Source organism: Ambystoma mexicanum, chromosome 2q (assembly GCF_040938575.1).
Source record: "Ambystoma mexicanum isolate Mex_15411 chromosome 2q, UKY_AmexF1_1, whole genome shotgun sequence".
Lineage (NCBI taxonomy): Eukaryota > Metazoa > Chordata > Amphibia > Caudata > Ambystomatidae > Ambystoma > Ambystoma mexicanum.
In genome coordinates this window covers 1,364,033,867-1,364,061,711 of record NC_090924.1, presented here as the reverse complement: position 1 = coordinate 1,364,061,711, position 27,845 = coordinate 1,364,033,867, and the positions used below count along the sequence as shown (strand labels likewise).

The window sequence follows — 27,845 nt, the reverse complement described above, 5'->3', positions numbered from 1 at the left end:
CTTCTAAAGGGGCAACCCTTCCCATAAGGATAGGAAGGTTAGGATGCTACCCGATAGTCTCTCTGCCGGTGGTATTTAGCGGGTCGAAGAGGTAAGACACCTTGGGAGATACGCGTATAATTCCCCTGCACCCCAACCTCCCTCGGAACAGACAGTGCCCCGTGCCGAAGAAATACTGTGACAAGGAAGAGCAACAATCACCTAATGAGGAGTGAAGCCCACGCTACTGAGACGATGAAGAGAGACAGATCCATATGGCAGGTTTCGCAGAAGCAAGGTGTGCCAACTAGATGCCATAGGATGGCTGATACCATTCTTAGCATAAAAAGGGAAGGAGGACTGGGAAAGAGGGAGAGGACCTCCCAGGAGGAAGCTGATTGACGGCTGTAGAGGAGATAGATGCTGACAGCACTCAGGATGGGATGCTTACCCGCTGGTAAAGGTGTCCTTCGAAGCTCTGTCGCAGATGAACGACTGCGAAAGTCAGAATCCTGAGCTCCCATCTAGTCTGGAAGCCTGGAGCACGTGTGGGAACAGACGCGCAGCTCAGAGGCTGGGAGTCAGTGCAGAGCCGCCACTGTCAGTGCAAGCAGCGAAGTGTAGCTGTGAGAACATGAAGTGCCTGCGAAAAACTGAAGGGCACTGATAATTTCTCCAGAGGTCTGGGAGACCGGGACAGTTGGCCAGGTGGCTAGAAATGAGAAAGAACACAGAAGCGAGTCTGGGACATGCATACATTTGCATAATTAAAGCCTACACACCAATCCTCATAGTCGCAGTATCTGGCAAGAGAATATACCAGGTTGGCTGTGACCAACGAAACAGCAGAAGCAGTAATAGTAGTCGAAAAAGGCGTGTCTGGGATTCACATCCACATGAAGGAGCTAAAGCAATCTTCATACTCGCAGCACCTGGCCGGAGAATATACCAGGTCGGCTGTTCCAAAGGAGGAGGAATCAAACAAGAATACCACATTTAAAGAAAGGCCAGTCTGCGATTCGCGCCCACATGTTGAGGGAGCCAAAGCAATCTTCATACGCACTGCACCTTGCAGGAGAATATACCAGGTTGGCTGTGACCAGCAAAGTAGTAGTGGTCAAGCAAGAAAATGCACAATTGGGAAGTACAGAGAAGACAAACCCTGGGACTCAACATGAAGCAGGATCCAAAGCGTACTTCAAAGTCATAGTCCCTGGCAGGATAGTGGCCATTTAACACTCAAAGAGGAAAAGATCTGCATTGAACATTCAGAGGCACGACAACCTGGAAGTAAGGTTGTCCTTCCTTTTGACGTTTATTGTTGTACTATTTTGAAATTCTATTTTGCAAGTTGGGACTGACTGAAGAATACTGAAGATCCCCTTTGCACATTAGTGTACGTTCTTAGTGTGAGGGCTGCAAATAGTAATTTTGACATGACAGTGGACTTGTTTATTTTTGACTATCCTAACAGACTCCTTAGAATACAATTCTAAGTCAAGGAAGCCCCTCTTATTATTAGGGTCAGGAAGGTATTTCTCCAACCCTCATTTGTTGAATATAAGTGTGAATCTCAAGGGGTCAAGACTGGTGTTAGTGGAAACAGAGGGGCAAACTGATTTTAACAGAGCTTTGCACTCCTGTTGTTCCAGTGTCCGCTCAGAAGAGTGATTAACTCCTATCTTCCCATCTAAAAGTTGTCACCTGAGGAAGTCCGGTAGAGGCTCACTCTCCTCCTCCTCTTGATCAGAGGCTAGAAGCAAAGCTCCCAGTTCTGGTCTAGAGACATGGGCCATTAGGCGGTTGGTGTGAAAGACCCTGGGGTCTTCTTAGGATTGCCTAAGTCCACCAAATAATTAACCTTTCCAAGTTTTCCCACAATCTTGAAGGGTCCAATCCATTTGTCCTGTAAGGCCCTCCCCTCTGCCTTGTAGGTGCCATAACTAGAACTGGCTGGTCTTGAGCAAACTCAACCATGTTGGCCTTGTGGTCGTGCCAATGCTTCACCAGAGCCTGACTTGCTTTCAAGTTATCAGAAGCTTCTGTCATCATGTGTCGGTCTCCTTCAGAGACCTAACAGATAGTCGGTGACTCTCATTGGCTTGTGGGAAGGAGCACTCTCCAACCCCTCCTTGATTAGGGCCAATGGGCCTCTGATCCGGTGACCATAGAGCAGCTCAAAGGGGCCGAAGCCAACCCCTTCTTGAGGGACTTCTCTATAAGCAAAGAGAAGGCATGGCAGTAGAAGGTCCCACTTTCTTCTAAGGGGTTCTTCTAAAGCACCTATCATGCTCTTCATAGTTCTATTAAACCTCTCCACCAACCCATTGGTTTGGTGATGGTAGGCTGTTGAGAACTTGTAGGTCACTCCACAGTTTTTCCACATCGCTTGCATGTACTGGGACATAAAATTGGCCCCCCTGTCGGAGATAACCTCCTTCGGAAAACCTACTCTGGTAAAAATACCAAGTAGGGCCTTAGCCACTGCCTGAGCAGTAACAGTCCTCGTAGGTATGGCTTCAGGATACCTGGTAGCATGGTCACAACCAATATAAATCGGTTGCCTGAAGATGTGGGAGGGTCTAAGGGACCAACAATGTCGCTTCCTAGCCTCTCAAAAGGCACTCCACCACTGGGAGGGGCACCAAAGGTGCCACATTCTTGGCTTCACTCTTGCCAGATGTCTGACAAGTGTGCCCGCTTCTACAAAACCCATCTACATCAGACCCCATCTTGGGCCAGTAGAAATACAGAGAAATCCTTTCCTTGATCTTCTTAAAACTTAAGTGACCAGCTAAAGGAATCTCAGAAACTGAGGTCCCACCTCCTGAGGCACTACAAGTCTTCTGTAGTCCTTTGGGGTAGACTCAGTAGATTCACTGTATAGGAGGCCATCTTCCCAGTACAGCCTGTGTTTCCCTGGCTCTTGCCCTTCCAGCTGGGAAGCTGTTGGCGAAGTCCTTCAAGAGTAGGATCATTGACCTCTGCTGAAGTCTGCCCTACAGGGGCCCCCTTCTGCAAGCAAAGTCTGCAGCCTTTAGGATACAGATCTCCACCAGGGGAAAGGTCTTCTTCCAGCTCTGTCATCAGTAGCTGATTCACCATCTTCTGGTTGAACCTCACGCTCAGCCTCAGCTGGTGGAGTTGTCACAGGTGTGACATGGGACTGTATTCTCGGGGATGTCCTGGTTTTGTACCGGGTGCTACTCTTCTTGTCTCCTGAGACTTTGGGTTTCCCCTCTGTCTCTTTCTTCCTGGAAATAGAAGTTTGCTTTTCCTGTGGACTGGGCGTTAAAGGTTCCTCTGTGACAACCTACTAAGAGTAATCCAAGGTGAGCTCTTTGGCCTTCTTTGTCTGGTGCTGCTTCCTTTTACTGGGAGGCCTGAGAGTGCTTGATTCAACTTGGAGATTGTAAGTCATTCCCCAGCAGGACTCTCCCAGGCACCTCACTTTGTACACTGGCTGGTATTCTTAGTCATATTGTTGCACTGGATGAGAGCTGGTAGTATTGAACCATCTGGAAAGGGCCTCCAGCAAGCTTAGGGGGCCTTTGGGTACCTTGGCAACATCCTCAGGTTTGTAGAAGGTTTCATCCACCACTGTGATGCTGGCCCCAATGTCTCTAATGGCAGGGGTTTCCTGACCATTCACAAGTACATTGTCCTTGTAATATTCCTTTGTTATCTGGAATATAATTTAACACATCTACATTCTGCTGTTCCCACAGACCCAGGGACACTAAAACACTGGCTGAGACTCCAATGGGGTCTTCATCCAATAGATGAGTTTCCACTTGCCGCATGTACTTCTCCCTCAGGGAGAAAGGCCAAGGAGGCAGTGTGGAACCCTGAAGGTTTACCCTTGCATCTGGGATCCCCTTTCACATGGTCAGTAGACCCACAAGCATAACATTTACCAAAGGTTTTCTGGAATGGGGGTTTCTGCTGACCTCCCTCTGGTTTGGGCGCAGAGCTTTCACTAGACTGACCTGGTTTCCCATGGTATTTACCCTTCTTATGTTTGTGGCTCTCTCTTTGATGGGAGGTTTTAGAATTCTCTCATCTTTCTTGTGCCGCTTCCCCTCCTTTTTGTGAGTGGCCCCAGAATCCTTGCGAGTGGCCCTGTTGGCAACCCACAAGTCAGCAGCTTTTGCTAGCTTCTTGGGATCAATCTCTTTTGAGTCAGCCAAGTACTGTCTCAGGCATCATTCCTTCAAAAGTAGTTGCTCTTTAACCCTTCACCTAACTATCTAGGTTTTTCAAACATTCACACGCCCAGGTAACCCAAGGGGTACCATCAGTCTTCTTGAGGGTCCTAAACCTCTTAAGGTACTGGGAAGGAGTTTTCCCAAATCTAGCTATCAAAGCTAGCCTCACATTTTCATACTCCAATCTATCAAGTTCCCCCACCTCCATTACAGCCTCAGTTGCAACATGGGGGAGCCTAGACAAAAGCCAAGGTTTAACTGATTTCTTGTGTAACCCTGAATCCCATAGTTGGATTCAAACACACCCAACCAATCCAAAATATCAAGTTTAGCATCATACATACTCGCTGCTTCTTTAGGCATGCAAAGTCTCTTTGGACTGGAAGACTTGGAAGACTCTGGAATAGAAACATTTTCAAGAGACAATTTCTTGCATATTGCATTTCCATTTCTCTTAGTTTGATGTCCTTATGTTTGGATTCAGCTTGGATGTGTAACCTTTTGAATTCTAACTAGTCTCATTTTCTCAAGAGAGCCATTATTCTGGACTCCGTGGTGGACCTTGTGGGGGTCACAATAGCTAAAGGTTGAGGCAAAAGGGCCTGTTGAGGCAACGAGGGGCTCTCTCTCCCTGAGACTCTTCTTCCTTCTCTGACTCCTCTAAGACATAAGACATTAGAGTTAGACTCTGAATTATCCCCAATATCATTTTCCAGCTTTCCTGGGTTAGTAGATTTAACAGGTCTACTACCCAGACTTTGATGATTCAACAATGTTGCAATTAATTCATTTTTCTTTCCTTTAACAGGGAGACTCCCGGCCTTGCACATTTCTTTCAGTTACTCTGTTAGAATGACCAGGGCATCCTGACTGAAGTTATCCATATTTGGCATGTTATAATTGCTATTCTAGAGGAGCTTAGCCTTCTGAAGGTTTTTAGTTGAACAAAAGCAAAGCAAATTCTTAGTGTAACAACTCTACAATAGATCCTCATCGCCTGCCACCAGTGTTAGGCAAGATTGTATGCAGTACCCTTTGGGTGCACTACAACAACCCTGACCTCCTGGCAATAGGAACCCAACCTTTGGATAAGTGTGTACTACGCAGGTTGGTCGTGTGGTTGAGTAGCCAGGCTTATCTCAAGAGGGGTCAATGTGAGCTATAGGGGAGTTACACAGAGATTCACAGTGACAAGTGTTCAAATAAACTCTTACACACAAGGTTTATTGATTAAACAATTATTCATTTATCAGTCGGTTAGAATAACCCTTCTTCAGAAGGGAGCAATATAAAGCAACACACAAATACACTCCAAAAATACACACTCTTAGTTACCTAAATCAGCAAATGCCCATTTGGGATGACACACAGGCACCTCAGGTGACTTCAATAGTTAGGTTGCTGTTGGCATTATATATCACTGTTACATTTAGAATATTCTTGGGTGTAGTGTTAGAGAAGAGAGTTCGGAATAAAACAAGTATTCACACTGTTATTCTTAAGTAGGTAAGTACTTTCAATACAACCCCCCAATGCAAGTCAGTTAAACCTTCCTGGAAGGAAGGTAAAACGCATAAGCAGAAGAGAGAAGAGTCATTCAGGGAGCCAGGCCAGCAAATGTTAAGTTAGCAAAAGTCAAGGTTAACTGAAGCACTTCTTGTAGGTAAGTAGAAAGTCTTTTCCAATGTTTAAACAGTCTTTGTAAAATAGAAGAAATCAAAGTAGGGCCACAAACTGATTAGGCTTGTGTAGTAAAGAAGCTGCAAGCAACTTTACACATGCAACCAAGCAAGTCTCCAACAAGGACACATGGCTACACAACAAGAGGTAGGTTCTCTTAGACTGTACAGTGCCTTTAGGTTGAAGAAAAAGCAGCAGATGACTTCTGTTCCTGTGCAGCTCTGCAGATCTCGCTGTTCCTGGGGACAAGAGGGAGGACTTCTGGAGACTCCTGCACTACAATGGGACATTCACCGCTTACAATTGGCAAACTTCAAACAAGTGGATGTTCGGGGTTTCAGCACCTCACGTCTACTGCAAATGGCAACACAGCGGTTCCTGGCTGTCAATATGGGCTTTCCTTGCATCTGGGGTCCCACACTCTGTTGATGGGGCTCAGGGTTGGTCAGTCCTGCTTCCTGGGTGTCTGGAAGATCTTCCTGCAGCTTTTGGCCTGCTTAAAGGAATGGTTCGCCTAAAAATTTAATTTCAAAAATAGATGGGCAATATTAAAAAAACTATACTCACTTATTTTTTTTTTTAATTCCCATGTAAAATTTTGAGCTATTCAAGCTCAAAATTGGCAAAAGCAAGCACATGGGCGCATCCATTTTGTGAAATGGATGCCCGCCTGTGCTGGCTTTCGCTTTTGTGGCACTAATGAAGGAAAAGCCAGCCAGCTGTAGTTATTGTTATTATTGTTATTTTGCATTTATATAGCGCCTTATATACCATTGGTATGTTCTGAAGGCGCTGGTAGGTTGAACGCCCTTGGGAACCGAAGTTCAGACCAGTAGAGAGTCAAAAGGTGCGTTTGAGCACCGGTTATGTGTGCAGCTCGTGCGGTATCTGTGTAATAGCTGCTTCTTAGCGGTAGGTGTAGTGGTTGAGAGATCAGGAGTATGTGTTCGTTCTGGCCGGATTTTTCCAGACCGGATGTGGCTGCGTTAGGCCTGAGGAGAATGCCTGGCTGGGGGGTGTGTAACCAGCAGTGTTTAATTAGAGTGATGTGGAGTGAGCAGCGGATGTTGGTATGAGAACAGTTATACCGAATGGTGTCTTAGTATCTCTGTGTTCTAGTTGAGTGATGATGTAAAGGAGAGAGTAAGTGTGGTGGTTTGATATGATGGGTTATATGCTCTTTCCAACGTTCTCTGCATTCCAGACCATACTATATATGTCATGCAATTCTATGCACTCTAGTCCGTTCCATGCACTCCTATCCACCCCATGCATCCCAGTCTGCTCCATACACTTCGGTCCGTGCCATGCACTCATGCATTCTGGCTCGCCATCTGTGCTTGTTCGTTCTACGATCTTGCCCGCTCTACGCAACACGTCCATTCACTCTGGCACTCGTTCGCTCCAGTATTCATCAGGTCTATGCCCTTACATCTACTATGCATTCACCTGTTTTACGCATTCCTCCCCTCTACGCACTCATCCGCTTTAAGCACTCGTGCTCTACACGCATTCAACAGCAATATCCTGTTCGATATATCCCTCTCTACACTCATCTGATCTATACCTTCATCCGTCCTGTACACTCATCCTCACCTGTCCGCTCTGTTCATTGTCCACACTCATGTGCTCTACATACTCCTCCGCTCCACATACTCATCTGTTCTACACACTTATCCGGTTTACGTTCATCCGTTCTGGACATTCATCTGTTTTACGCTGTTCTTCCACTCAGCGCATTCCTTTGTTCCACCTGTTTCATCCCTTCTAACTAATTCATCCAAGCCGTTCAATTCGTTTACTCCGTATGCATTCTGTTCATGTCAGGAGTTTAAATCTCTTGCTGTTTCCGTATGATTTACTCTTATTAACCGTTTCACTGCTTTGATCCACTTTATTCGCTTTAATTGTTTGCCCTTCTAGTTTATATTAGGGGTTATTAGTTTCTCGCATCAGGTGGTTTGATGGATTGGTGTCCTTGAGTTGCTGTTGGTCTGTTTGGGTTAGTTTGGTACTGAATGGTTTTATGGGAAGAGCCAGGTTTTCAGCAGTTTGCGGAAAGACATTAGATCCTCAGTTAGGCGGAAGTGGGGTGGGAGTGAGTTCCATAGCGTGGGAGCCAAGGCTGAGAATGATAATCCACCTAACCTGATTGAGTTTGTCTTCGGTATGACTAGGAGACCGGCTGAGCTTGATCTTGGGGTGCGTGGGGGGTGGTAGGGTTTTAGCTTATCTTGGAGATATTGAGGTCCGGTTTTATGCAGTGCTCGATGGGAGATGCACACGGAAGTCAGTGCAGCGTCTTAAGGGCAGGGGAGATGTGGTCTCTTGGGCCGAGCGCAAGTAGTAATTTGGCTGCTGCGTTTTGTGCCCTTTGGAGTTTATTCAGTTGGTACGTGTGGACTCAGAGGTATAGGGGGTTAGCGTAGTCCAGTCTTAATATAACAATTGATTGGACCGCAGAGAGTCTGTTGGGAAAGGAGAGATATGGAAAGATGCGCCTAATGGTTTTAAGGTGGTAGTGGCAGGACTTTGAGACGTTGTTGACTTGGCGCGAGCGTGTTAGGTCAGAGTCAAGGGTGCATCCAACATTTTTCACTGAGTTGGAGGGGGTCGGTGAGTTGCCCATGGCGGATGTCCTGGGTATGGGTGCGGGAGGAGTTCGGAGTTGCCACATACCATGATTTCTGTTTTGGCAGGGTTTAACAGGAGGTGACTTTGGGTCATCCAGAGTTCTATGTCGAGGAGGCAGGAGGCTAGGTCAGGTCGGGAGTTGGGTTTTGAGTTCAGGCGTTTTAGAATTAGTTGAGTGTCGTCAGCGTAGTTGTAGCACAGGATGTTGTGCGAGCGAATTATTGGTGGGAGGGTGATCAAGTAGAGATTTAACAGGAGGGCATGCTCCTTGTGGGACTCCCGTGTCAACTGGTCGGGCTTGGGAGGTATAGGTGGAGAGTATCGTTATTTGGTACCGATCTTTGAGGAATGAAGCTATCCATTTAAGAGCGGTTCCACAAATTCCTAAGGAGTGGAGGCGGTCTAGGAGGATTGAGTGATTGATTGTATCAAAGGCAGCGGGTAGGTCCAGAAGGATTAGTGCTGCGCATCCCGCGGAGTCTGCCGTCATTTTGAGGTCATCCCATATTGGGGTTAGGGTGGCTTCAGTTCCGGACGGTCTCTGAAACCTGATTGAGCGGGGTCTAGGAGATTGTTGGCTTCGACAAAGGCATTTAGTTGGGAGTAGGCAGTCAGGTCAATGAGTTTGGCAAGGAATCTGGTGTTTGAGATGGGGCGGTAGTTTTTGGGCTCGAGAGGGTCGAACGACGGTTTTTTAATTAGAGGTTTGACATGAACCGTTTTGAATGCGTCGGGAAAGATACCAGAGGAAAGGGAGGCATTTATGATGGACCTTGCATGCTCTCCTCCGCAGGTGGAGGCGAACATTTCTTTGAGGGTTGTGGCTGGGCAAGGGTCCATCGGCGAGCCGGATGTTTTGCGAGCAGATAGAAGTTTGAGAAATTGATCTGGTGATATTGGACTAAAGGATTCGAACGTTGGTTGCGTAGTGGTCGCAGCCGGTGGGCCGGCTGGTATGGGGGGAGTATTGCTTGGTGGATGTAAGAGAGCCAGTTTGGTGGCTAGTGTATTTGTTCTTTCGAGAGCTGTGGTGTAAAAGTGGAGGGCGAGTGAGTCACACAGTGATTGTGAGGGAGTCGGGACAGTCTTGTTGCAAGCCGGATTGGTGAATTCGGAGATGATTTTGTGGAGTTCTTTGCTCGGGTTTTTGCAGTTTACGATTCGGGAGTTGTTGTGGGCTTTTTTGCTTTCCGGATTTCGGCCTTGTACTGATAAAGGTGTCGGGCCAAGCTGTTCTCCAGGGTTTTGTCTTTCTGCCATTTGCGTTCTAGGTATTTATATAGTTGTTTAGTGATCTTCAACTCAGCAGTGAACCATCTTGGGAAGAGGCCACGGCGGGTTGATGGTTTGCAGGAGGGGGTGAGCCGCATCAGAGATGCGTTGAGCCATGAGTCAAAGACGTCGGGGGATAGTTTGTTGAGTTGGCAGGTAGGTGGTGGAGACTGGAGGAGTGCGTCGGCTAGGTCCGGGACGATTATTAGTTTTTTCCAGCATTTGCGTAGATTTGGGGGTTCAGATTCGAGTACAGGAAGGGGGTCGGGTGAGTGAATGGCGAACGAGAGAATTAAGTGATCGGACCAGAGGATAGGGCTGGGGGGCTTTAAATGAATCAGGGTGTTGGAGCTAAAGATGGCATCAAGAGTGTGTCCTTTATAGTGAGTCGGGCCGTTTATGTGGGGTTGGAGGTTAATTGCGTCCAAACCGTCAACCAGAGAGTGTGTCATAGGGTTGGTGGGGATGTCAAGCCATATGTTGAAGTCTCCAAGAAGGGTGAGGTTTGGATGGTTTATTTGAAGAGTGGCAATAGAGTCGCAGAGGTTGTTTGCGAATTGTCTATCGTAGCCAGGGGGCCTGTAGATTATTAGGAAGCTGTGTGAGAGCGACGGGGAGAGGGATAGTCTCAAGAGGAGAGATTCGCAGGAAGGAATGGAAGGTTGGTTGTCCATGATTGAGGCGTGGAAGAGAGACTTGAAGACGAATGCTACTCCCCCTCCTCTGGAGGCACGGTTCAGTGGGATGAGGGAGTAGTCGGGGGGGGGGGGGGGGTGGTGTATGCTTCTTTTGCGATTGGGGCCAAATCGTCCGAGAACCTAGTTTCGGTGATAAAAACCAGGTCTGGTTTGTCAGAGGCGAGGAGGTCAAAGATGCAGTGTCTGTTTTTCGCTACGGATCAGGCATTAAATAGGATGCAGTTTACATCGGCAGGCGAGGTTGGTCTTGGAGCTGGAGCGGAAATGGTGGTGGCAGAGAGAGTGGAGGGGTAAGGGGGGGGAGATGCTCGATGGGAATAGAGGGCGAGCAGAAGAATTGGTGGGTTTTGGGCAGCTGCCTGTGTTAGCATGATCGGGTTTGGTTCGGGGGATCTGAAGGTGGGGTGTGGGCGATTAGGAGTTTCAGTTGCAGTTGATGAGAAATCGAGGGAGAGGGGTTTTAGGGAGGGTGAAGCCACGGGGGGAAAGAGGTGAATGCGGGAATGAGGTGGAGGGTCGAGACAGGGGAGGTGAGGAGTGCTGAGAGATTGAGGGGGACCAGGTACGTTTTCTCTTTAATTTCTTTGTAGCGATTGGAGTGTGAGAGAGGGTAGGGGGATCGGAGGGAGAGAGGGATGTAGCTTCGGTTCTTGCTAGGGCTAGGCGTGCAATTTTGAGGGAGGGGAAAGGGTGCGGTCTGGGGGGGAAGGTGGCAGGGGGTTTGTGGGCAAGGCGGGGGGTTGATGATTGCAGGACGGGGTGTGCCTGTTGTGATAGTGAGGGGAGCGGGCATGGTTAACATTGGCTGGTCGGTGATGGGGTCCTGGGGACGAGTGGTTTTAGGGTGGTTGGCACGCCATCGTGCCCCTCTGGCTTGGTGTTTGGAGAGGGGAATGGTATGGAATGCGAAGGGGGGGTGGGTGGATTTGGGCAGGGGGGGCGGGAGGGAAGGCCGACTTGGGCACACTTTAAATCAACTTTCACTGAGTCTATTGAGCACACTTCTAATTTAATTTTGCATAGAGGTGTTACAGGGCACACTTTTAAATTCAGCTTCAGCTTTCACTGAGTCTATTGGTCACACTTTTAGATCAATTTTCACAGAGAGGGTATTGGGCACACTTCTGTCCCCGCCCTTGCCACACTTATTGTTGGCTTCTTCCTTCTCCTGCGGATACCTGCAGATACGTTCTGGAGCCGTCACATTGGAGCCATCCTTTGCCTTGGGGTCCTTAGCCGATAGGCTGCCGGGCAGAGGGCTGCCCTAGGAAGGTCGGTAATGGCCTGGGTAAAATGGTCCTGGGACCAATCAAGGATTGGTGGGTGCGGAGGGAGGCGGGAGGGCTTGGAACCAGGAAGCCGGTGCGGGGAGGGAGCGAGGAGCGCGGCAAGGGGAAAAAGGGCCTGGGCAGTTTGAGGAAGCAAAAATGGACGCAAGGCAGCACACACAGCAGTGGGGCACACAGAGAACTTACTCTACAACCACGGATGGCAAGTGGGCCTCTTCCACTGGGTGGCTTTTCCTTCATTGGTGATGTACGCAGAGGACGGGGACCGGAGACTACAGGCAGAAAAGCTGCAGCTGCATCTCGGTAAGTGCTATTTTTTTAATAAAAATAAACACTAGCTGCATTTTTTTAAAACCGCAGCTTTAAAAACGTATTTGTTTGCGGTCGCTTTTGAAGCAACGCTCGGAGGAGCCTGGGAAACTTGGAAAGAAAAACCGCAGCATTTTCAAACACAACCGCGTTGTGTTTCTGTCTAAATCTGCTTTCCCATTTGGGGCTCTAGGGCTCCCCATGGGGAGAAACACTGCAGCATTTAGCATTTCCCATTTGGGGCTCTCGGGCCTCCCATGGGGAGCCCGAGAGCCCCAAATGGGAAATCAGCTGTAGGCAGAAACACCGCGGCATGTAAACACATCCGTGTGTGTTTCTGCCTGCCTTGGCTTTCACTTTGGGTCTCCGGTGCTCTACTGGGGGAGCACCGGAGACCCAAAGTGAAAGCCAAGGCAGGCAGAAACACACGCGGTTGTGTTTGAAAAACGCTGCGATTTTTCTTTCAGAGTTTCTCAGGCTCCTCCGCAGCGTTTTCAAACACAATAACGTTGTATTTGTTTGCGGTCGCTTCAAAAGCGACCGCAAACATAAATACGTTTTTAAAGCTGCGGTTTTATTTCTAAGATTCCGGGCTCCTTTTTATAAAAAAAATTAGCGAAAAAAAGACGACCAGGGACATTTTGAAAACAAATGGCACCCATGGGTGCTTTACCGTGGTTGCAAATGCAGCCCGCGGGAAAATCCCATAATGGTAGTAAAAAGAAAACCACTGCCACCAGCCATTCAGTGAAGAAAGGGTAACATAAAAATGTTACATGAGAAGCTAGACAAAGGGGATACTAAGTAACCCCTCCAGCACCCTATTGTAAGATGGTGTGTGATGGGTATAGAAAGTTACAAATGTAAGTAAAGTCAATTTAACATTACTCACCTGGGAAACAGCATTTTATCCCAGAGAAGGTATTTAAACCTATGGGAAATCTGAAAGGCTTCCCTGTGTCACTGCACTGAAGGTTCTGTGTGACACAATGTAAAAGATGATGCCCATGGAGTTTGTCAGACTCCACAACCAAAAGAAACAGAGTACAAAATCACATTAAAACACGTGAGCGAGTGGGAAAAAGGGTCTCGCTCTCTCCAGGTATAAAAAAAATCAAGTCCTCAAAATCCAGCAAAGTTGCTGGGGGTCTCTAAGGTAGAGGGAATTAGCACATTTCTCTTAATTCTCCCTAACGAGCACTATTAAATTGGGTCATTCTAACACTCCTCAGGCATGAAGCAATCCATATAAATGTCATATTGTTACTGGGTGGGTGGTTGTGTTAGAGAGAAAAGGGTTGGAGAAGTAGAGCTCCTCCAGCTTACATAAATCTGTGGCTGAAAAATGTTGATGTATGCCAGGCTGAGCAGTCTCCTTCTGGTTAGTTTTCATGCCTCCCCACTGGTGACGAGCCTCATTTGAGGCCTTGCACATGCCCTACCACAACTGCTTTCCTTACTGTGCAACTTTATGGTAGGCATGGGCATTCTTATCCCTAGTCCAAGATGGATGGTGTATTCTGAGCTGCTTTTCAACCTTCCCTAGTTATCTTTGGTTGGCTGTGATTTTCTTATCTCCATCCCCATTGCAACCTGGGTCCTGGTGTATGCTCCCGATCCAACTGGCCATGCTCAAGTTCCACCTTGTACTGCTCACAATGCTGCCAGCGGACTTTCTAATTGTCCATGTTTTTTTAATCCGTTGAGGGTATTTTCAGCCTCTTCTATGTGAACTATGTCCTTGCTCTTGAGGATTTGCCCCACCTGTCTGGTAATGCCATGTAAAAAAACAATACATTGGGTGACCGTTCCATTATGGACTTTTAAACTGTGTAAGTGTTTTTGTAATGCGTAGTGTTATTTGACCTATATTAATGGCAATTTGAACTTTAGTGTTCTGTTTTGTGGTATATGTGCCTCACGTTTAAAACAAAAAAAGTGGCTTGTACATTTACAATTTGATATTAATTTTAGGGTGCACAAATCGCACATGCCACTAGCCACTAGCCACTGGCTAGTGATACTCTTGGCAAGTAAAACATTGTGTGCTGTCTGTAGCTATAGAATGGAGGTGGCAAGTCCCTTTTATGACTGTTAATTTTGCTCCCTGTTATTTTGAGTATGTCTTCGTAACAGTCTTTGTGAACTGTTCTTATGTTTGTGGAATCTTCCCATCTGCCTGGTAACTCTAGGGTTAGAGATTATTACTTCGAACGACATGCTCAGTGACTTGAAATTGAGCCACTTGTAAGTTTTCAACTATGAGTGCTTTTGTAATATTGCATTTTTTAAACAATTTGCTCATTAAGGGCATTTGGATGTCCTTTCTATACATGTTAAAAGCATGTGTTATGCAAGTTTAAAGAATGGTGGGCCTGGCCTCTTATGGATGCACTTTCTTTTCTAGTCTGATTACTCGAATGTTGCAAAGAGACCCAAAGCGAAGAGCATCTTTGGAAGAAATTGAGAACCATCCATGGCTTCAAGGAGTTGATCCTTCCCCTGCGACAAAATATAATATTCCTTTGGTTTCCTACAAAAACCTTTCAGAGGAGGAGCACAACAGTATAATACAGAGGATGGTCCTTGGAGATATAGCTGACCGCGATACCATTGTGGAGTAAGTTGCAAAGATGGATCATTTTTATTTCATGACTGGGGGAATGTTATCAAACCTGCAGAATATAAACGCTAGCAAAACGGGCAATGCTTAATCCTAATACCTTATGAGGGTGTCCTAGAATCTCCTGATGTTTGCCCTTGTGGCTTGGAAACTGAAATCAATTGGTAAAGCATTTTATTGCAGAGCTAGACTGTGCATTTAGAGGATAGATCTTTTTTCATGCCCTACTTCCCATCTCCAACACCCCACTCCCTCCACCCCCTTAAGAGGGATTGAGTTGACCACCATCTCCCCAGTTGTCCCTCTGGCAGTGGGAGTTTCAATGCCTGTTAACATGGGCACTATCTTTTTTAAAATGTTTTGAAGAAAAAAACCTACAAAGGACCTTTTTTCAAGTAATAAGTGTCTCTGCCTAAGTTTGAAGTTAGTTCATCGTTGATTTAGGATATAGTTTGCATTTATTTCTACTTTTGTTCCTTTGTGATAACTGCATATAGGTCCATTTTTGTTGACTGTTATTTTGAAGTTTGACTGAAAGGAAGCAGTCTAGAGTATAGAAACATACACACCTAGTGTGACAAGGTGACCGTTTTCTTTGAACCTTTAAGGGAAGGTTCAGGAATTTTGGAGGCTAAGGGATGCCACATGCTCCACAATACAGCCCCTTGAGGTGCTGTAAGAATGATCTCCAGAGCTTGCACACTTACTCCTTAGGTCATTCCTTCCAAGAGAGGGTAAAACCATACATCTGAGGCAGAAAATAAGCTCCACTCTTAGTATAAGGCTGTACCACCAGGGCAATGGGGTCGGGGTTGGGGAGTAGCATGGACAGCGCAGCTAGGCTTATCTTAGGAGGGAGAGAGTGCTGTAAAGAAATGATAGCATACATATGGTCCAAAGAAACACAAACACTCTGTTTTGTAAACAAATAAGGGGTTTATTTAAATACAAGTAGACCCAGGTAATTATTGAGTAAGTACTGTAAGTACTTACTCAATAGTATAAAGACAATCATAAAAAACAACTCCATACCCTGTGGTATGCGAACCAAGGTATAACCTTATTTAGAGGAGCATGAAGGAAGTCAAGGGGATCAAACCTAAGGTTATATTTTTAGGATGGTAATATACTATTCTTGGGAATAAAATCAGGTTAGATATACATTTAGATTACAATCAGTATTTTAAGGGTAGTTGACCCGGTCAGTCAAGCAGTGACACTCGGTTATGAAATCATATAATAAACCAACCCTGTTACAAGTATACATCTTGCAGCATTACTTTTTAGAATTCCGTTCAGAGCTAATAAAACAACTCCTACTTTCTGGAGGGGCCTCAAGGTACTCAATTATAGGTAGGAACACTCAACTATTTTAGAATGCACTAAGCAAAGCAGGGAAAGTAAAACCCAATTACACGTTAAGAAAGCCACAATGTATTTCGAGGTAAGTAAATTGACCTATTGGCACATAACTATCTTTTATTTAATAGCTAGTTATACCCAGTATACCTTTTTAAGAAGTGTATCTATCAGTTTCTATGATATGTAAGAACTTTATGAAACTTTTAGAATCGCACCAAAGCAATTTAGGGAAGCATAACCCAGGGTTACAAGTTTAAATGAGCAGCAGTTTATCAAGGCGAGTAGGGCCTGTATACTTTTTAAAGGTGCCTCGAGCTACTTAAAAGTAGGTGTAAAACCTTAAGACTGTTTTAGGTCTTTATAAAGCAAGGAAAAGCAACACCCAATTTACACTTTAAGAATATTGTGTTATTCAAGGCAGGTAAACCCTTTTGGTAAGATTTTACGCTCATTGAGGTAAGCAATGATAAAACAGTACCTACCCGTGTTACTTTTTAGAAGGGTGGAAACGCCTTCAAAGTTAGTAAAGCAAAGTATATACTTTTTAGACGGGCAGAATGTAACTCGAAGTTAAGCATAAACTTAATGACACTTTCTAACGTCTTCTTTCACAGAGATAGTTACCACACTAACATATTCAGCAAGTAAGTACCTTTCCATTTGTTATACTTTAAAGTCAGAATCCCTTGCTTATCCAGTCCTTCCCTTGACTTTTGAGTTCTCTGAGGCAGAAGAGGGACCCTAGTGATCTAGGTGCCAGCTGTAGGCCGGTTGAGATAGGGTTCAGTTGCAGGAAAGAAAGTTCCATAGGAGATCTTCGCAGAAGGCACCCTATATGTATTCCAGCATTAGGCCTGGGCATGTGGTATGAGGAAAACTCCCAACCACACGAATCACCCACTCGGTCTCACAGGATGCACAACAGACTTAAGGTAAGTAATACCCAAGCCCACACAATACCTCAGGAGTAAAGAAGAGCTTGGGGTGGATGCCTTCAGGATGCAGCAGCACAGGACCTGGTCCCTGGATTCCCTGGATTCTTGGTCTGCAGAAGTAAGAACTGGACACTGGAAGGGAAATTACAGCTGCAGTCAGAATATGATTCCAGCAATGGTTTCTTCACAGATGCTCGCGGCTCTGTGGATTTGGTGCCTTTTTACAGCAGCCAGATCACCGGTCAGATTCTCTTCACTAATCTGGTCCTGCACTCAAATGAGCGGACTTCAAGGATTCAAATCGTGCCTCTAGAGATCTGGCAGGAGGCCACCAAAGGTTCGGACTGTTTCGAACTTGAAGACTATGCAAGGTCCCAGGGTATTGGGGGTTTCCAATGTCGCAGCATGTTGTAGGATGGCTCAAATATAGGTCTTCTTGAGACTAGTGGATCTCACCAGCCTCTGGATAAGCGTTGTCTTATTCGTGACCCTTGGGTCGATTGGAAGGAAGTTACCTCAGGCTCTAGTTACACAGCAGGCTCTCCGGTTGCTGGAAATCGCTACAGCAGTCCTTTCTTAATCTTTGGTTTTAGCTCCAGTGGTCAACCTTGTCAGCAGCTTCAAGGTCCCAGAGTATTTAATACAAACTACAGCACAAATTCTCCCTACAGTTTACAGAAAGGGGTGGTCTGACGGTCCAATCAGGAGAGCGAGCCCCCAATTGGGAGTTGGTTCCCATTCACGCATGGTGGAAGCCAAAGGGGTGCAGAGTTAGGAACTCTTACCTTCTCAGACACACTGTAGGCTGGGTGGTGAATACAAATGATTCCCACCGAAGACATCCTCTACTGAGACCTTGGAAACAAAAAGAAAACGAGAGATGGTGAAAAAAGGAGGCACCTATCATTTTAGCATTGTGCATTACTGAGGCTGATTTAACCGCTTGCAAGTAATGAGACTAAAACGTCAAGTTATAGGAAACTACAACTCCAACCATCTACTATGGAGAGACATAAAAAAGGTCAACCATAAAGAGTAAGACTAGGTGAGAGGGGGGAAATGATTTCCCCCTCACCTAGGCACAAGGATAAATAATCTCCAAGTCCAAGCAAAACATTCTGGGGTTGAGACAGTTCAGGAAGATTTATCAAAAATATGAAATTCTTATCTAACTAGGAGCAATATGCTTTGAGAGAGAACACATTCAAAGTAACTGTTTATCATTGTATGTAACTATGTTTCTGAGGCTTGTGGATCTGCTTAGATCACATGCTGTGCATAGGCCGACATCTAGTGGAAGCTGCGGAGTATTACAGTTTGTTTTTCGTAACTCGAAAATGGGCGTCGACACAGGGCGTGCCAGTAATACTATCCATAGTGTGACGTCCACTGTACCCAAGATCCCTCACGCGTCTAGGATCCTCAGATTGTTTTTTTCCGTCATACTGGTCGGAAGCATTTTGCGGAGTCCCCTGGCCTTAGCCATACTTTTGCTAAAATTTAAAATAATAATCTATTGACATCCTTCCCCACCCCAACGTCGAACTCGACGCCGGCTGGAGAAGAAATCGACCGTCGGCTGCTGCATGACGGATTTGGGCCTCGGTAGGCCGCTGGCCTCGGCCCTGCAAGTAGGGAGAGTGGGGGGTGGTACATACTCTACACTCTTGGTATATAGGTACACCTTATACATTTCCTACACTTAACAGCCCGCTGCCTCAAGGTGCGTATGGAGGGTACCCCTTTTCAATTCTGCCCCAAGTGCTACCGCAAATACTCTTGGGTCGACAGGCACGCCACGTGCAATCTCTGCTTGCCGAGGGACCACCCCGAAGCGAACTGCAGAGCGTGTAGTAGGTTTAAACCTAAGACACTTAAGGACCGTTCGACGAAGCGTTGGGCCCACCACGCCAGGCAGGCGGCCATGGCAGCGGAGGGCGCCTTCAGCGATGGCAGCAACGCCGTACTTTCGGACGGCGAGGGCATTACAGCGTCGAAAGACAGCCGAGCGCAGGTCCCCGACCTCGGAAGGTCGTCCGGCAGGGCGGCTATGAGGAAGACCCCCGGCGACACAAGCGCTTCACATACTACACACACTAAACACACTAAGTCCAACCGAGACTCGACGACGTCGAGTTCTCGGGAAGAGGCACAGACAGAACGGTCTGATTCGGTGTCCTCTGGGCGCTCTCGATCAAGATCGCCGCATGACTCCAGGCAATCATCCACTCTTGCCAAGAGTGCCTCGCTCCCTAGGCTAACAGAAGTTCGATCGTCGGAAGATGAAGACGACTTCCACCCCCAGGCCGCGCTCCAGAAGGCGGAGCCCGCAATTAAAGCCAGCGAGGCCCCACGCTCGAAGGACAGGGACACCTCTCCCGATCCTCGACGCCAGGCGTCGAAAAACTCCGGAGCCACTAAGGGACAGGGAAAACATTTTTCTACGCACGGGGAGGGGGGAAAACAGCAGAAGAAACTACCTGTACATTCTTCCACACCTGTGAAACACTCACCCCCCCTAAACAGACAGACAAGCCCAGGTCTGCTGATAGGTCCAGAACCAGCAAAGCTACTCAAGATAAATCCCATAGACTTGCTGAGAGAGTCATTCCCAGTTTCAAAAAATGGTCCAGTGAAGACATAGGGTCATGTCAAGAATGTCTTCTTTGGCTGATTTTTATGGTAAAAATCCAGAACATTTCCTCTCGTATGATCCACAAGGGGCCACACCCTCAGGCTCTACTGACCCTATCCCCCCCGAGTAAGAAGGCCCGGTTTGAAACCCTGATGAAGTCTGAACCCTTCGAGGTACAACCCTACGCAACACCATACTCACGGTATCAAGGAGAGGCTTCCTTTTGTAGAGACCAAGAATTTGGTATGATAGAAGAGCAAACCAGGACGGGCTGCTATGGGGATGATGAGGACCAGGAAGAAGAGGAGGATGACCCGGAAACATAGTAGATTCCCCGGTAGAGAACGAAGTCCCGGTTACCGACTCCCCGGTCGATAACCAACCCCTCCTAAATGAGGTTCTCGCTCGCGCAGCAAAACATTTCCACATTGACACCCACGGTGTACAGGAGGAAAGGGACTTTGCAGAAGAGTTAGTGGGAGAAAGGAGGCCTGTTGCCCAGACCATCCCTGTCCTTAAATCAATTCAGCGGAGAATAGATCCGTCCCTGGTGAACCCAAACCTCACCAGAGCAGTCAATCCCAGGGTTGAAAAACTTTTCAGGGCAGCTCAGTCTGACCCTCTCTATATAAGAGGACATCTGAAGCCAGACTCCCTAGTTGTTACCAACACTCGTAAGAGGGCTGGAACACCCTTGTCTTCGTCAGAAGCTCCTCCCGACAAGGAGAGCAAAAAACTATATGGTTTCGGCAGGAAGGTAGCCTCAACGTCCGCCTATCAAGCAAGGATTGCTAACTCCACCACCCTGTTGGCCAGCTACAACTGCCATCAGTGGGAAGAAGTCGCGGCTCTCATAGCCTCTTCTCCTGAACCGTTAAAGGGCCAATTAGCTCGGATTTCCGCAGAGGGTAGAGCCGTGTCTGGTTGCATTTTGAAAGCAACCTTCGACGCCGCGGACAACACAGGCAGATTGATAGCAGAATGTACTGTTATCAAGAGACATGCGTGGTTACGGCAGTCTGGTTTTAAGGCAGAAACTCGGGCATCATTGTTAGACAAACTGGTGGAAGCCAATCTGTTTGGTAAGGCGGTCGAAGACGCACTGAAAAATGCCAAGGACGAATACGAGACACTCAAATCCCTTGGCCAGTTAACCAATAAACCCCCTAACCAGAGAGGGAATAGTAATTTTCGTCGCCCATGCGGCCAAAATTCCCAGAGAGGATCTAACTATTCCCAGGGGCAGGGTACACAGTGGAACAACAACCAACAGTCTACCCAGGGTTACGGCAGAGGTAATAGGAGAGGTCGTGGTAAAGGCAGAGGCAGCCCCAGCAAGGGAGGCGGCACGCCTCCACCAAAGCAGTGACGCTCAGTTCAGGGTCCCTTCTCACGCAACCCCAGTAGGGGGACGCATTTCAAACTTCACCCAGGCTTGGGAAGGGATCACATCAGACAGATGGGTGCTGTCAACAGTATCCACGGGATATTGTATAGAGCTACTGCAGCGTCCCCGGAACCATCCTCCACGACAAAGAGTACACATCTTAGAACATCAGAAGATTCTCCTCGAGGAGATCGCCATTCTTCTACAAAAGGACGCGATAGAACTCGTCCCGGGACACCAGGTAAACAAGGGTATTTATTCAACTTACTTCCTTGTGCCGAAGAAAGACTTGACAATGCGCCCAGTATTGGACTTACAGCCTGCCAACAAGTATGTCAAGCCCCAAAAATTTCGTATGACCGCGCTACAAGAGGTAATCCCCCTCCTAAAAAAGGGGGATTACATGGCAACCTTGGATATGAAAGATGCTTATTTTCATATTTCCATGTTCCCAGCGCACAGAAAGTACTTGCGCTTCAAGGTGGACAGTCGGCACTACCAATTCAAGGTACTGCCCTTCGGGATAGCTTCAGCACCAAGGGTATTCACCAAAGTACTGGCGGTGGCGGCTGCACACCTACACAGGGAGGCAATCCCAGTGTACCCTTATCTGGACGACTGGCTCATAACGGGGGAAACCCCAGGAATTTGCAGGACAAACATTCAAAGGACTATCGACCTCCTCCACGAGTTAGGCTTCTCAATCAACGAGAAGAAGTCAAGCCTGGTGCCAAGCACCTCAAATCAATTCCTAGGAGCAATCCTGGATACCCAGGAGAGATTGACCTTTCCTTCAGAAGAAAGAATTCGGAATATACTACTGCAAATTCCGCATTATCAGTCCGGTCAACAAATAACGGTACGCAAAGCAATGCGTTTACTGGGCATGATGGCGTCATGCATTTACCTGGTCCCCCACGCTCGCCTGCGCATGCGTCCCATGCAGGAATGGTTGGCGAAACAGTGGTCTGAGGCAAGTGGTCAGTGGGACGATCTAGTGGTCGTTTTGCCAACACTGGTACAAAGCCTTCACTGGTGGACAAGAGGAAATCTCGCACAGGGGAAACCCTTTTACGATCCCGAAGTACAGGCAGTAGTCACTACAGATGCATGTCTGACGGGGTGGGGAACTCACCATCTCCACCACACAGCTCAGGGTCTCTGGTCTCACTCAGTGGCCAAGAACCACATCAACCTGCTAGAGCTTCTGGCAGTATTCAGAGCGCTTCAGGCGTTCGAGCCCCACCTACTAAACCTGTCAGTGCAAATCCGGATGGACAGCACTACAGCCATGTTCTACCTGAACAAGCAAGGAGGGACTCGCTCGCCAAATCTGTCCAAGCTTGCCCAGAAAATCTGGATATGGGCATTCAGACGGAACATCTTCCTGTCATCACAACATGTTCCAGGGGAGCTCAATTCTCTAGCGGATGCTCTGAGCAGAGACTCCCTCCCAGAGGAACACGAATGGGTTCTTCACAGAGAGGTCGTAGAAGATCTCTTATCTGTGGGGTTTCCCCACTATAGACTTATTCGCCACAAGCGAAAACAGACAATGCCCAGGATTTGCATCCAGGTTCCCCCAACCAGACTCCCAGGGGAACGCCCTGTGGATGAACTGGTCAGGGATGTTTGCGTACGCTTTTCAACCAACTCCTCATCAGGAAAGTGGTGAACAAGATGAACAGGGAATCGATGACGCTCGTCCTAGTTGCTCCCATGTGGGCAAGACAACCCTGGTTCCCACACCTACGCAGGATGGCGGTGTGCAAGCCCATCAAACTTCCAGCCTGGTACAACCTACTGTCCCAGCACCAAGGTCAAACAGTGCACCAGCAACCCAACTCAATGAACCTGGCAGCATGGCTCCTGAGGTCATAGAGTTTGGACACCTCAATTTGCCACAGAGTTGTATGGACATCCTAAAGGAATCTAGGAAACCAAACAGAAGGCACTGTTACTTTGACAAGTGGAAGAGGTTCATTATCTGGTGCCAGAGTAGACAAATCAACCCAGTTGATTTCACTCCTTCCACTACTGTTACATACATGCTCCACCTGCTAGATGCAGGATTGGTTTTTAACTCACTGAAAGTACACCTGGCAGCCCTCTCGGCTTACACCACTTCCCATAGCAAGGTGTTGTGGTGGAAAGTACCAGTAGTTAAAGCCTTCATGGAAGGAGTAAAGAGACTCCACCCTCCTATTTCAAACCCACCACCAGGGTGGGACCTTAATGTGGTGCTAGCCAAGCTCATGGGCCCCCCTTTCGAACCCATGCATAAAATCAGTATCAAACACCTGACTTCTAAAACGGCCTTCTTAGTAGCTATTACTTCTATAAGAAGGGTCAGTGAAATTCAGGCTCTGTCAGTGCAGGATCCCTTCTTTACTGTCCATAAAGACAAACTGGTTTTACGCACACACCCTAGGTTCTCACCTAAATTTATATCAAAATTCCATGTAAACCAGTCCATCGAGCTTCCGGCTTTCTTCCAGAACCCGCAAAGCTCGGCTGAGGTGAAACTACACACCCTAGATGTGCGTAGGGCGGTCCTCTACTATGTAAATAAAACAAGACCGCTAAGGAAAACAGATCAACTGTTTGTCTCCGTAGCTACAGGCAGAGAGGGGGATCGCGTCTCTAAAGGTGCCATCTCGAAGTGGATTATTAACTGTATCCAGCTGTGTTACTCACTCTCTGAAAAGACTCTGCCTTTTACGCCAAGGGCCCACTCTACTAGAGGCATTGGGGCCACTCTTGCTTTCATTGCAAATGTACCCCTTGACACCATTTGCAAAGCAGCTACTTGGAGCTCTATTCACACTCTTACTCAGCATTACTGCATTGACACCCATTCCAAGGCAGATACACAAGTGGGACAAGCGGTTCTAAGGCACTTATTTGCTCATGACCCTTCTCACATCCCACCTCCTTCTGGTACTGCTCGCTAATCTATGCACAGCATGTGATCTAAGCAGATCCACAAGCCTCAAAAGGGATACATTACTCACCGTAATCGTATTTCTGATGCTTGTATCTGCTTAGATTCACATGCGACCCACCCTTCCTCCCCTACGAGAGAAGGCGCATGATTGCTTGTAGTCTTACCTTTCTGTCTATCTGCTTGGATTATCTGTGCTCGCGCTACTCCTCATGCTACCTCATGTCAGAAAAAATACAATCTGAGGATCCTAGACGCGTGAGGGATCTTGGGTACAGTGGACGTCACACTAGGGATAGTATTACTGGCACGCCCTGTGTCGACGCCCATTTTCGAGTTTCGAAAAACAAACTGTAATACTCCGCAGCTTCCACTAGATATCGGCCTATGCACAGCATGTGAATCTAAGCAGATACAAGCATCAGAAATACGATTACGGTGAGTAATGTATCCCTTATCTTTGCAGGCATGTATATAACTACCCTGTAACTAAGCTTTTAAGTATCCTTGTAATGCTTGTGCCCAGCTACCTGAGGGTTTTGGTTTGCGCTCTGTCAAATAAACAAACATTGAAACCCCTTCAATTCAAGGTCCAGTCCCCTTCCCAACAGGGTGAAAACCCAGACTAAATTGGCCTCAGAACCACGTCTTGACATTTTTTTGGAACGAGGAAGGTTTTTTAGGACGTTTGTTTCATGCAGCACCTCCATGCGCAAGCCCTGGCATGTAACTCAGACCAGATGATGGCTTGTAAGCAGAAAGAAAGGCGCAGCTCAAGCCATACCTCCAGAATGGAATCTTAAACACCAGCAAACAAACTCACTAACACATCCAAGGGCTCAAACAGTGGATCACGGGACTGGCTTGATGGTGCCCCTGATGCCAACATGCCAGCAAGGCATTTATAACCTCCAACAAATTCTGGTTTACTAAAGATGCACAACACTAGAAAGAAGAGAGGCTATCTGAAGTGCTTCTCTGTGCATCTTAGTGGTGTGGCTTGATGCCACTGACTTCTATCCTTTTAGCCTGCTACTGACAGTCGATGGTGGGTATTGCTGTTGAGCCTTTGAGACTGGGAATTCGGTAACCTCAAAAAGACTGGCTCTGTTGCACGCTCCTGAAGTGTAAGCTTGCATGACCTGGCAGTGAGAGGCAGGCTTGGCTCAGTGATTCTACAGTAAACTCTAGCAAGTCAGGTGAAATGTAGCGACTATATAGGTCATGGTCACTGAACAGATTATAGTGATACCCTGTGTGGCAAGGTGCTCTGCCATGTTAGCTAGTGGTAAGGTGATATTGCCTTATTGGGTGCTTTCTTTAATTCATTAGAACACCAGTTTGTATGCTATTTGGAGGCTTGCATGCTTCCTTATTTTACTGTTACCTTTTCTTAATATTGTCTGTTTTTATCCCTTTATACCATTGACACGTGGCTGTATGCACACTTTAATTCAGGGGAGAGCACTATTTGCCCATCTTCTATCAGAGGACCGCTGTAGGCAGGGAATGTCTGCCACTGGACAAGGCTACCACTTGATAACTTGATAATATATTGCTGGCGTGCAGACGTTCTTGCCATACAGTTGGAGGGGCCAGTGTGATTTTGCAGCCGACAACCTTATCTTAGGCCCTCGTGCTAGAGTGGGCAGCCACAGCAGTCCGTGCAAGTCATGAAGGATTGGAAAGTGTACCACAATTTCCTTGCTAGCAACTTACTGCTGTAAGTAGTAAATCCCTATTTCAGATTTTTTCTTACTTTTGCTCCCAATTCATGTGTGGTATGGCTTGATACACCCCCGAAACGAATTAACACTGAATTGAAGGCGGTGAGCCAAAGCTTACAACTTATGAAGCTACAAAGGGATAGAGAATAATCATTCAATCTCACTAGGGGAGTCCCCAGACCCTAATGCTGTTGCAGGGGAACTGTTAATGCTGCAATTAAGCTCACCACCACTTGAAAAGGGGGGTATAATAGGCCAAAATGAAGAACAAAGAGAGAGTGAACTATGCTGCACAGAAAGTCTCCAGAATTGATGCCACACCCTGAATCCCAAGTAACATTGGTCCCTATAATGGGAAAACCATTATTGATTATTTGGGATCCTCTGTAAAACACACAGTAACAACTTAATCAGTCTCTTACAAAGATGGGTGGTCAATTTGTCACCTAAGTGGATGAATTATGACTTGTCAGCAACTATAAAAGACAAAGCTGCTATACAAAGAGGAAAGCCAAATAATTCCTTGCTTAAACTATGTTGGAGCAATCGTGTAAGGACGTAACTGGAACTAGGCGACTCAAACTGAAGAGGGATGGCGCCAAGTCTAGTAGTTTGATAAGCTGTGATGCTGGTGATCATGATTTGTATAAGGATCCTAATCTAGTGGGTTTGGATGAGAGTAAGGAGAAGGAAGCAAATTCTTTAATATGCATACCAATTCCTCTATTAAGCCCGCAGCAACATTTCGTATTGAAAGCACTTGTATTTCTGCATTAAAAAAACGCAGAAGATGTTGCTATAAACCCCATCTATATTAGTTGATCTCAAATTCTACTGCAAGGCTCTTCTTAATTACTTTATAAGAGCTATAAAGGAGAATAGAGAGAGTTTGAGTGAGGAAAGGTCTGGGGAAGAAGCTGTTAAGATAACTCAAGAATCAAGCATTCATTGTGCGGCTGAAGTAAATGAGATGAATGAAGTGATAGTAATAGCTGTAAGCAATTTGGAAGAAGATACTCTTGCAAAAGAGGATAGAGCAAGAGAATTGCAAAGGTCGGATGTTGCAAAGAACAAAGAAATTGAGGGAAATGAGAAAGGCAAATAAAAAGTAGAGGAGTAACAAACCTGCAAGTTCTGAAGTATCCTCAAAGAAACAAAGTAATTGTAAAGAGCGACCCTATGAACTACACATTGGAAAAAAGAGATCAATAGAAGACCTTGTAAGGGTAGAGCAGATGTATCCAAGATAATCATACTTCTTATGCTTGTTAATTTGCTTAGAATCACATGCTGTGCATATTGTCCGACATCCAGTGGTAACCGCGGAGTATTGCATCTTGTCTTTCGGGGACGTCGGCATAGGCGTGTCTGAAACACTATCCCTATCGTGACATGTGTAGTACCCAATATCCCTCACGCGCCGAGGTCCCTCAGATTGTTTTTTTCTGCCCAGATCACTGGTCGCCCTATAGCGGAGCTCTTCATGAGACTCTTACAGAATTGTCGGTTTAGCCCCGTTAAGTCACTTCGCCCATCAAGAACATCATCGATGAAGACTACGGGGGAATCATCTACGGCTGTGGGTTCCGACGCCTAAGATTCGGCGTTCGGACTGCCACGTGGTCGTGCCTTCCGGCCGACCTACACAGTAGGGAGAGTGGGCTCGGGGTTTGCCATACTGTTATTATGTCTTTCCTTTTTTCCACTGCTTTCCCTTTTGGTCTGGTCACCCTTCCCTTCTGCTATGGAAAGGACTCCATTTAGATTCTGCCCTGTGTGCAGGGTTAGATATCCTTGGAAAGACGAGCACACATCGTATAATGCTTGTCTCCCCCTAGAGCACGACGAAAGGCGGTGTTCAGCGTGTAAACTCCTTAAACCTAAGACCCTTAGGGAGTGCCGGTTAAAGCGGTGGGCCGCATACGGCATGTCACGCGTGGAGCCTCCTTCCCCTGCCGCGACACCAGCCGAAAGTGACAGGGGCACGTCGGATGACCAAAAGTCCAATGCGGATGTTATTGACCTTGAGGCGGACACTTCTAGGGCCGCCAACGCCCGTCCCAGACACTTCGAGGGTCGACTCCGGTCTTGCTACAGGGAACACACCCGACGACAGGGGCATACAATCGCACCGCACCAAGCACACAACCCAAACGCTGTCCG

General features: G+C 47.0%; 1 protein-coding gene across 2 annotated transcripts in view; it reads left to right on the top strand.

The window, feature by feature from the left end:
• SNRK (SNF related kinase) overlaps positions 1–27,845 on the top strand; it is a 247,575-nt gene that overhangs the window by 122,061 nt on the left and 97,669 nt on the right. For both annotated transcript variants that reach the window (XM_069648838.1, XM_069648839.1), the window contains exon 4: positions 14,477–14,689. In XM_069648838.1, coding sequence (XP_069504939.1) covers positions 14,477–14,689 — 213 coding nt within the window. The remainder of the gene's footprint in view (positions 1–14,476; positions 14,690–27,845) is intronic.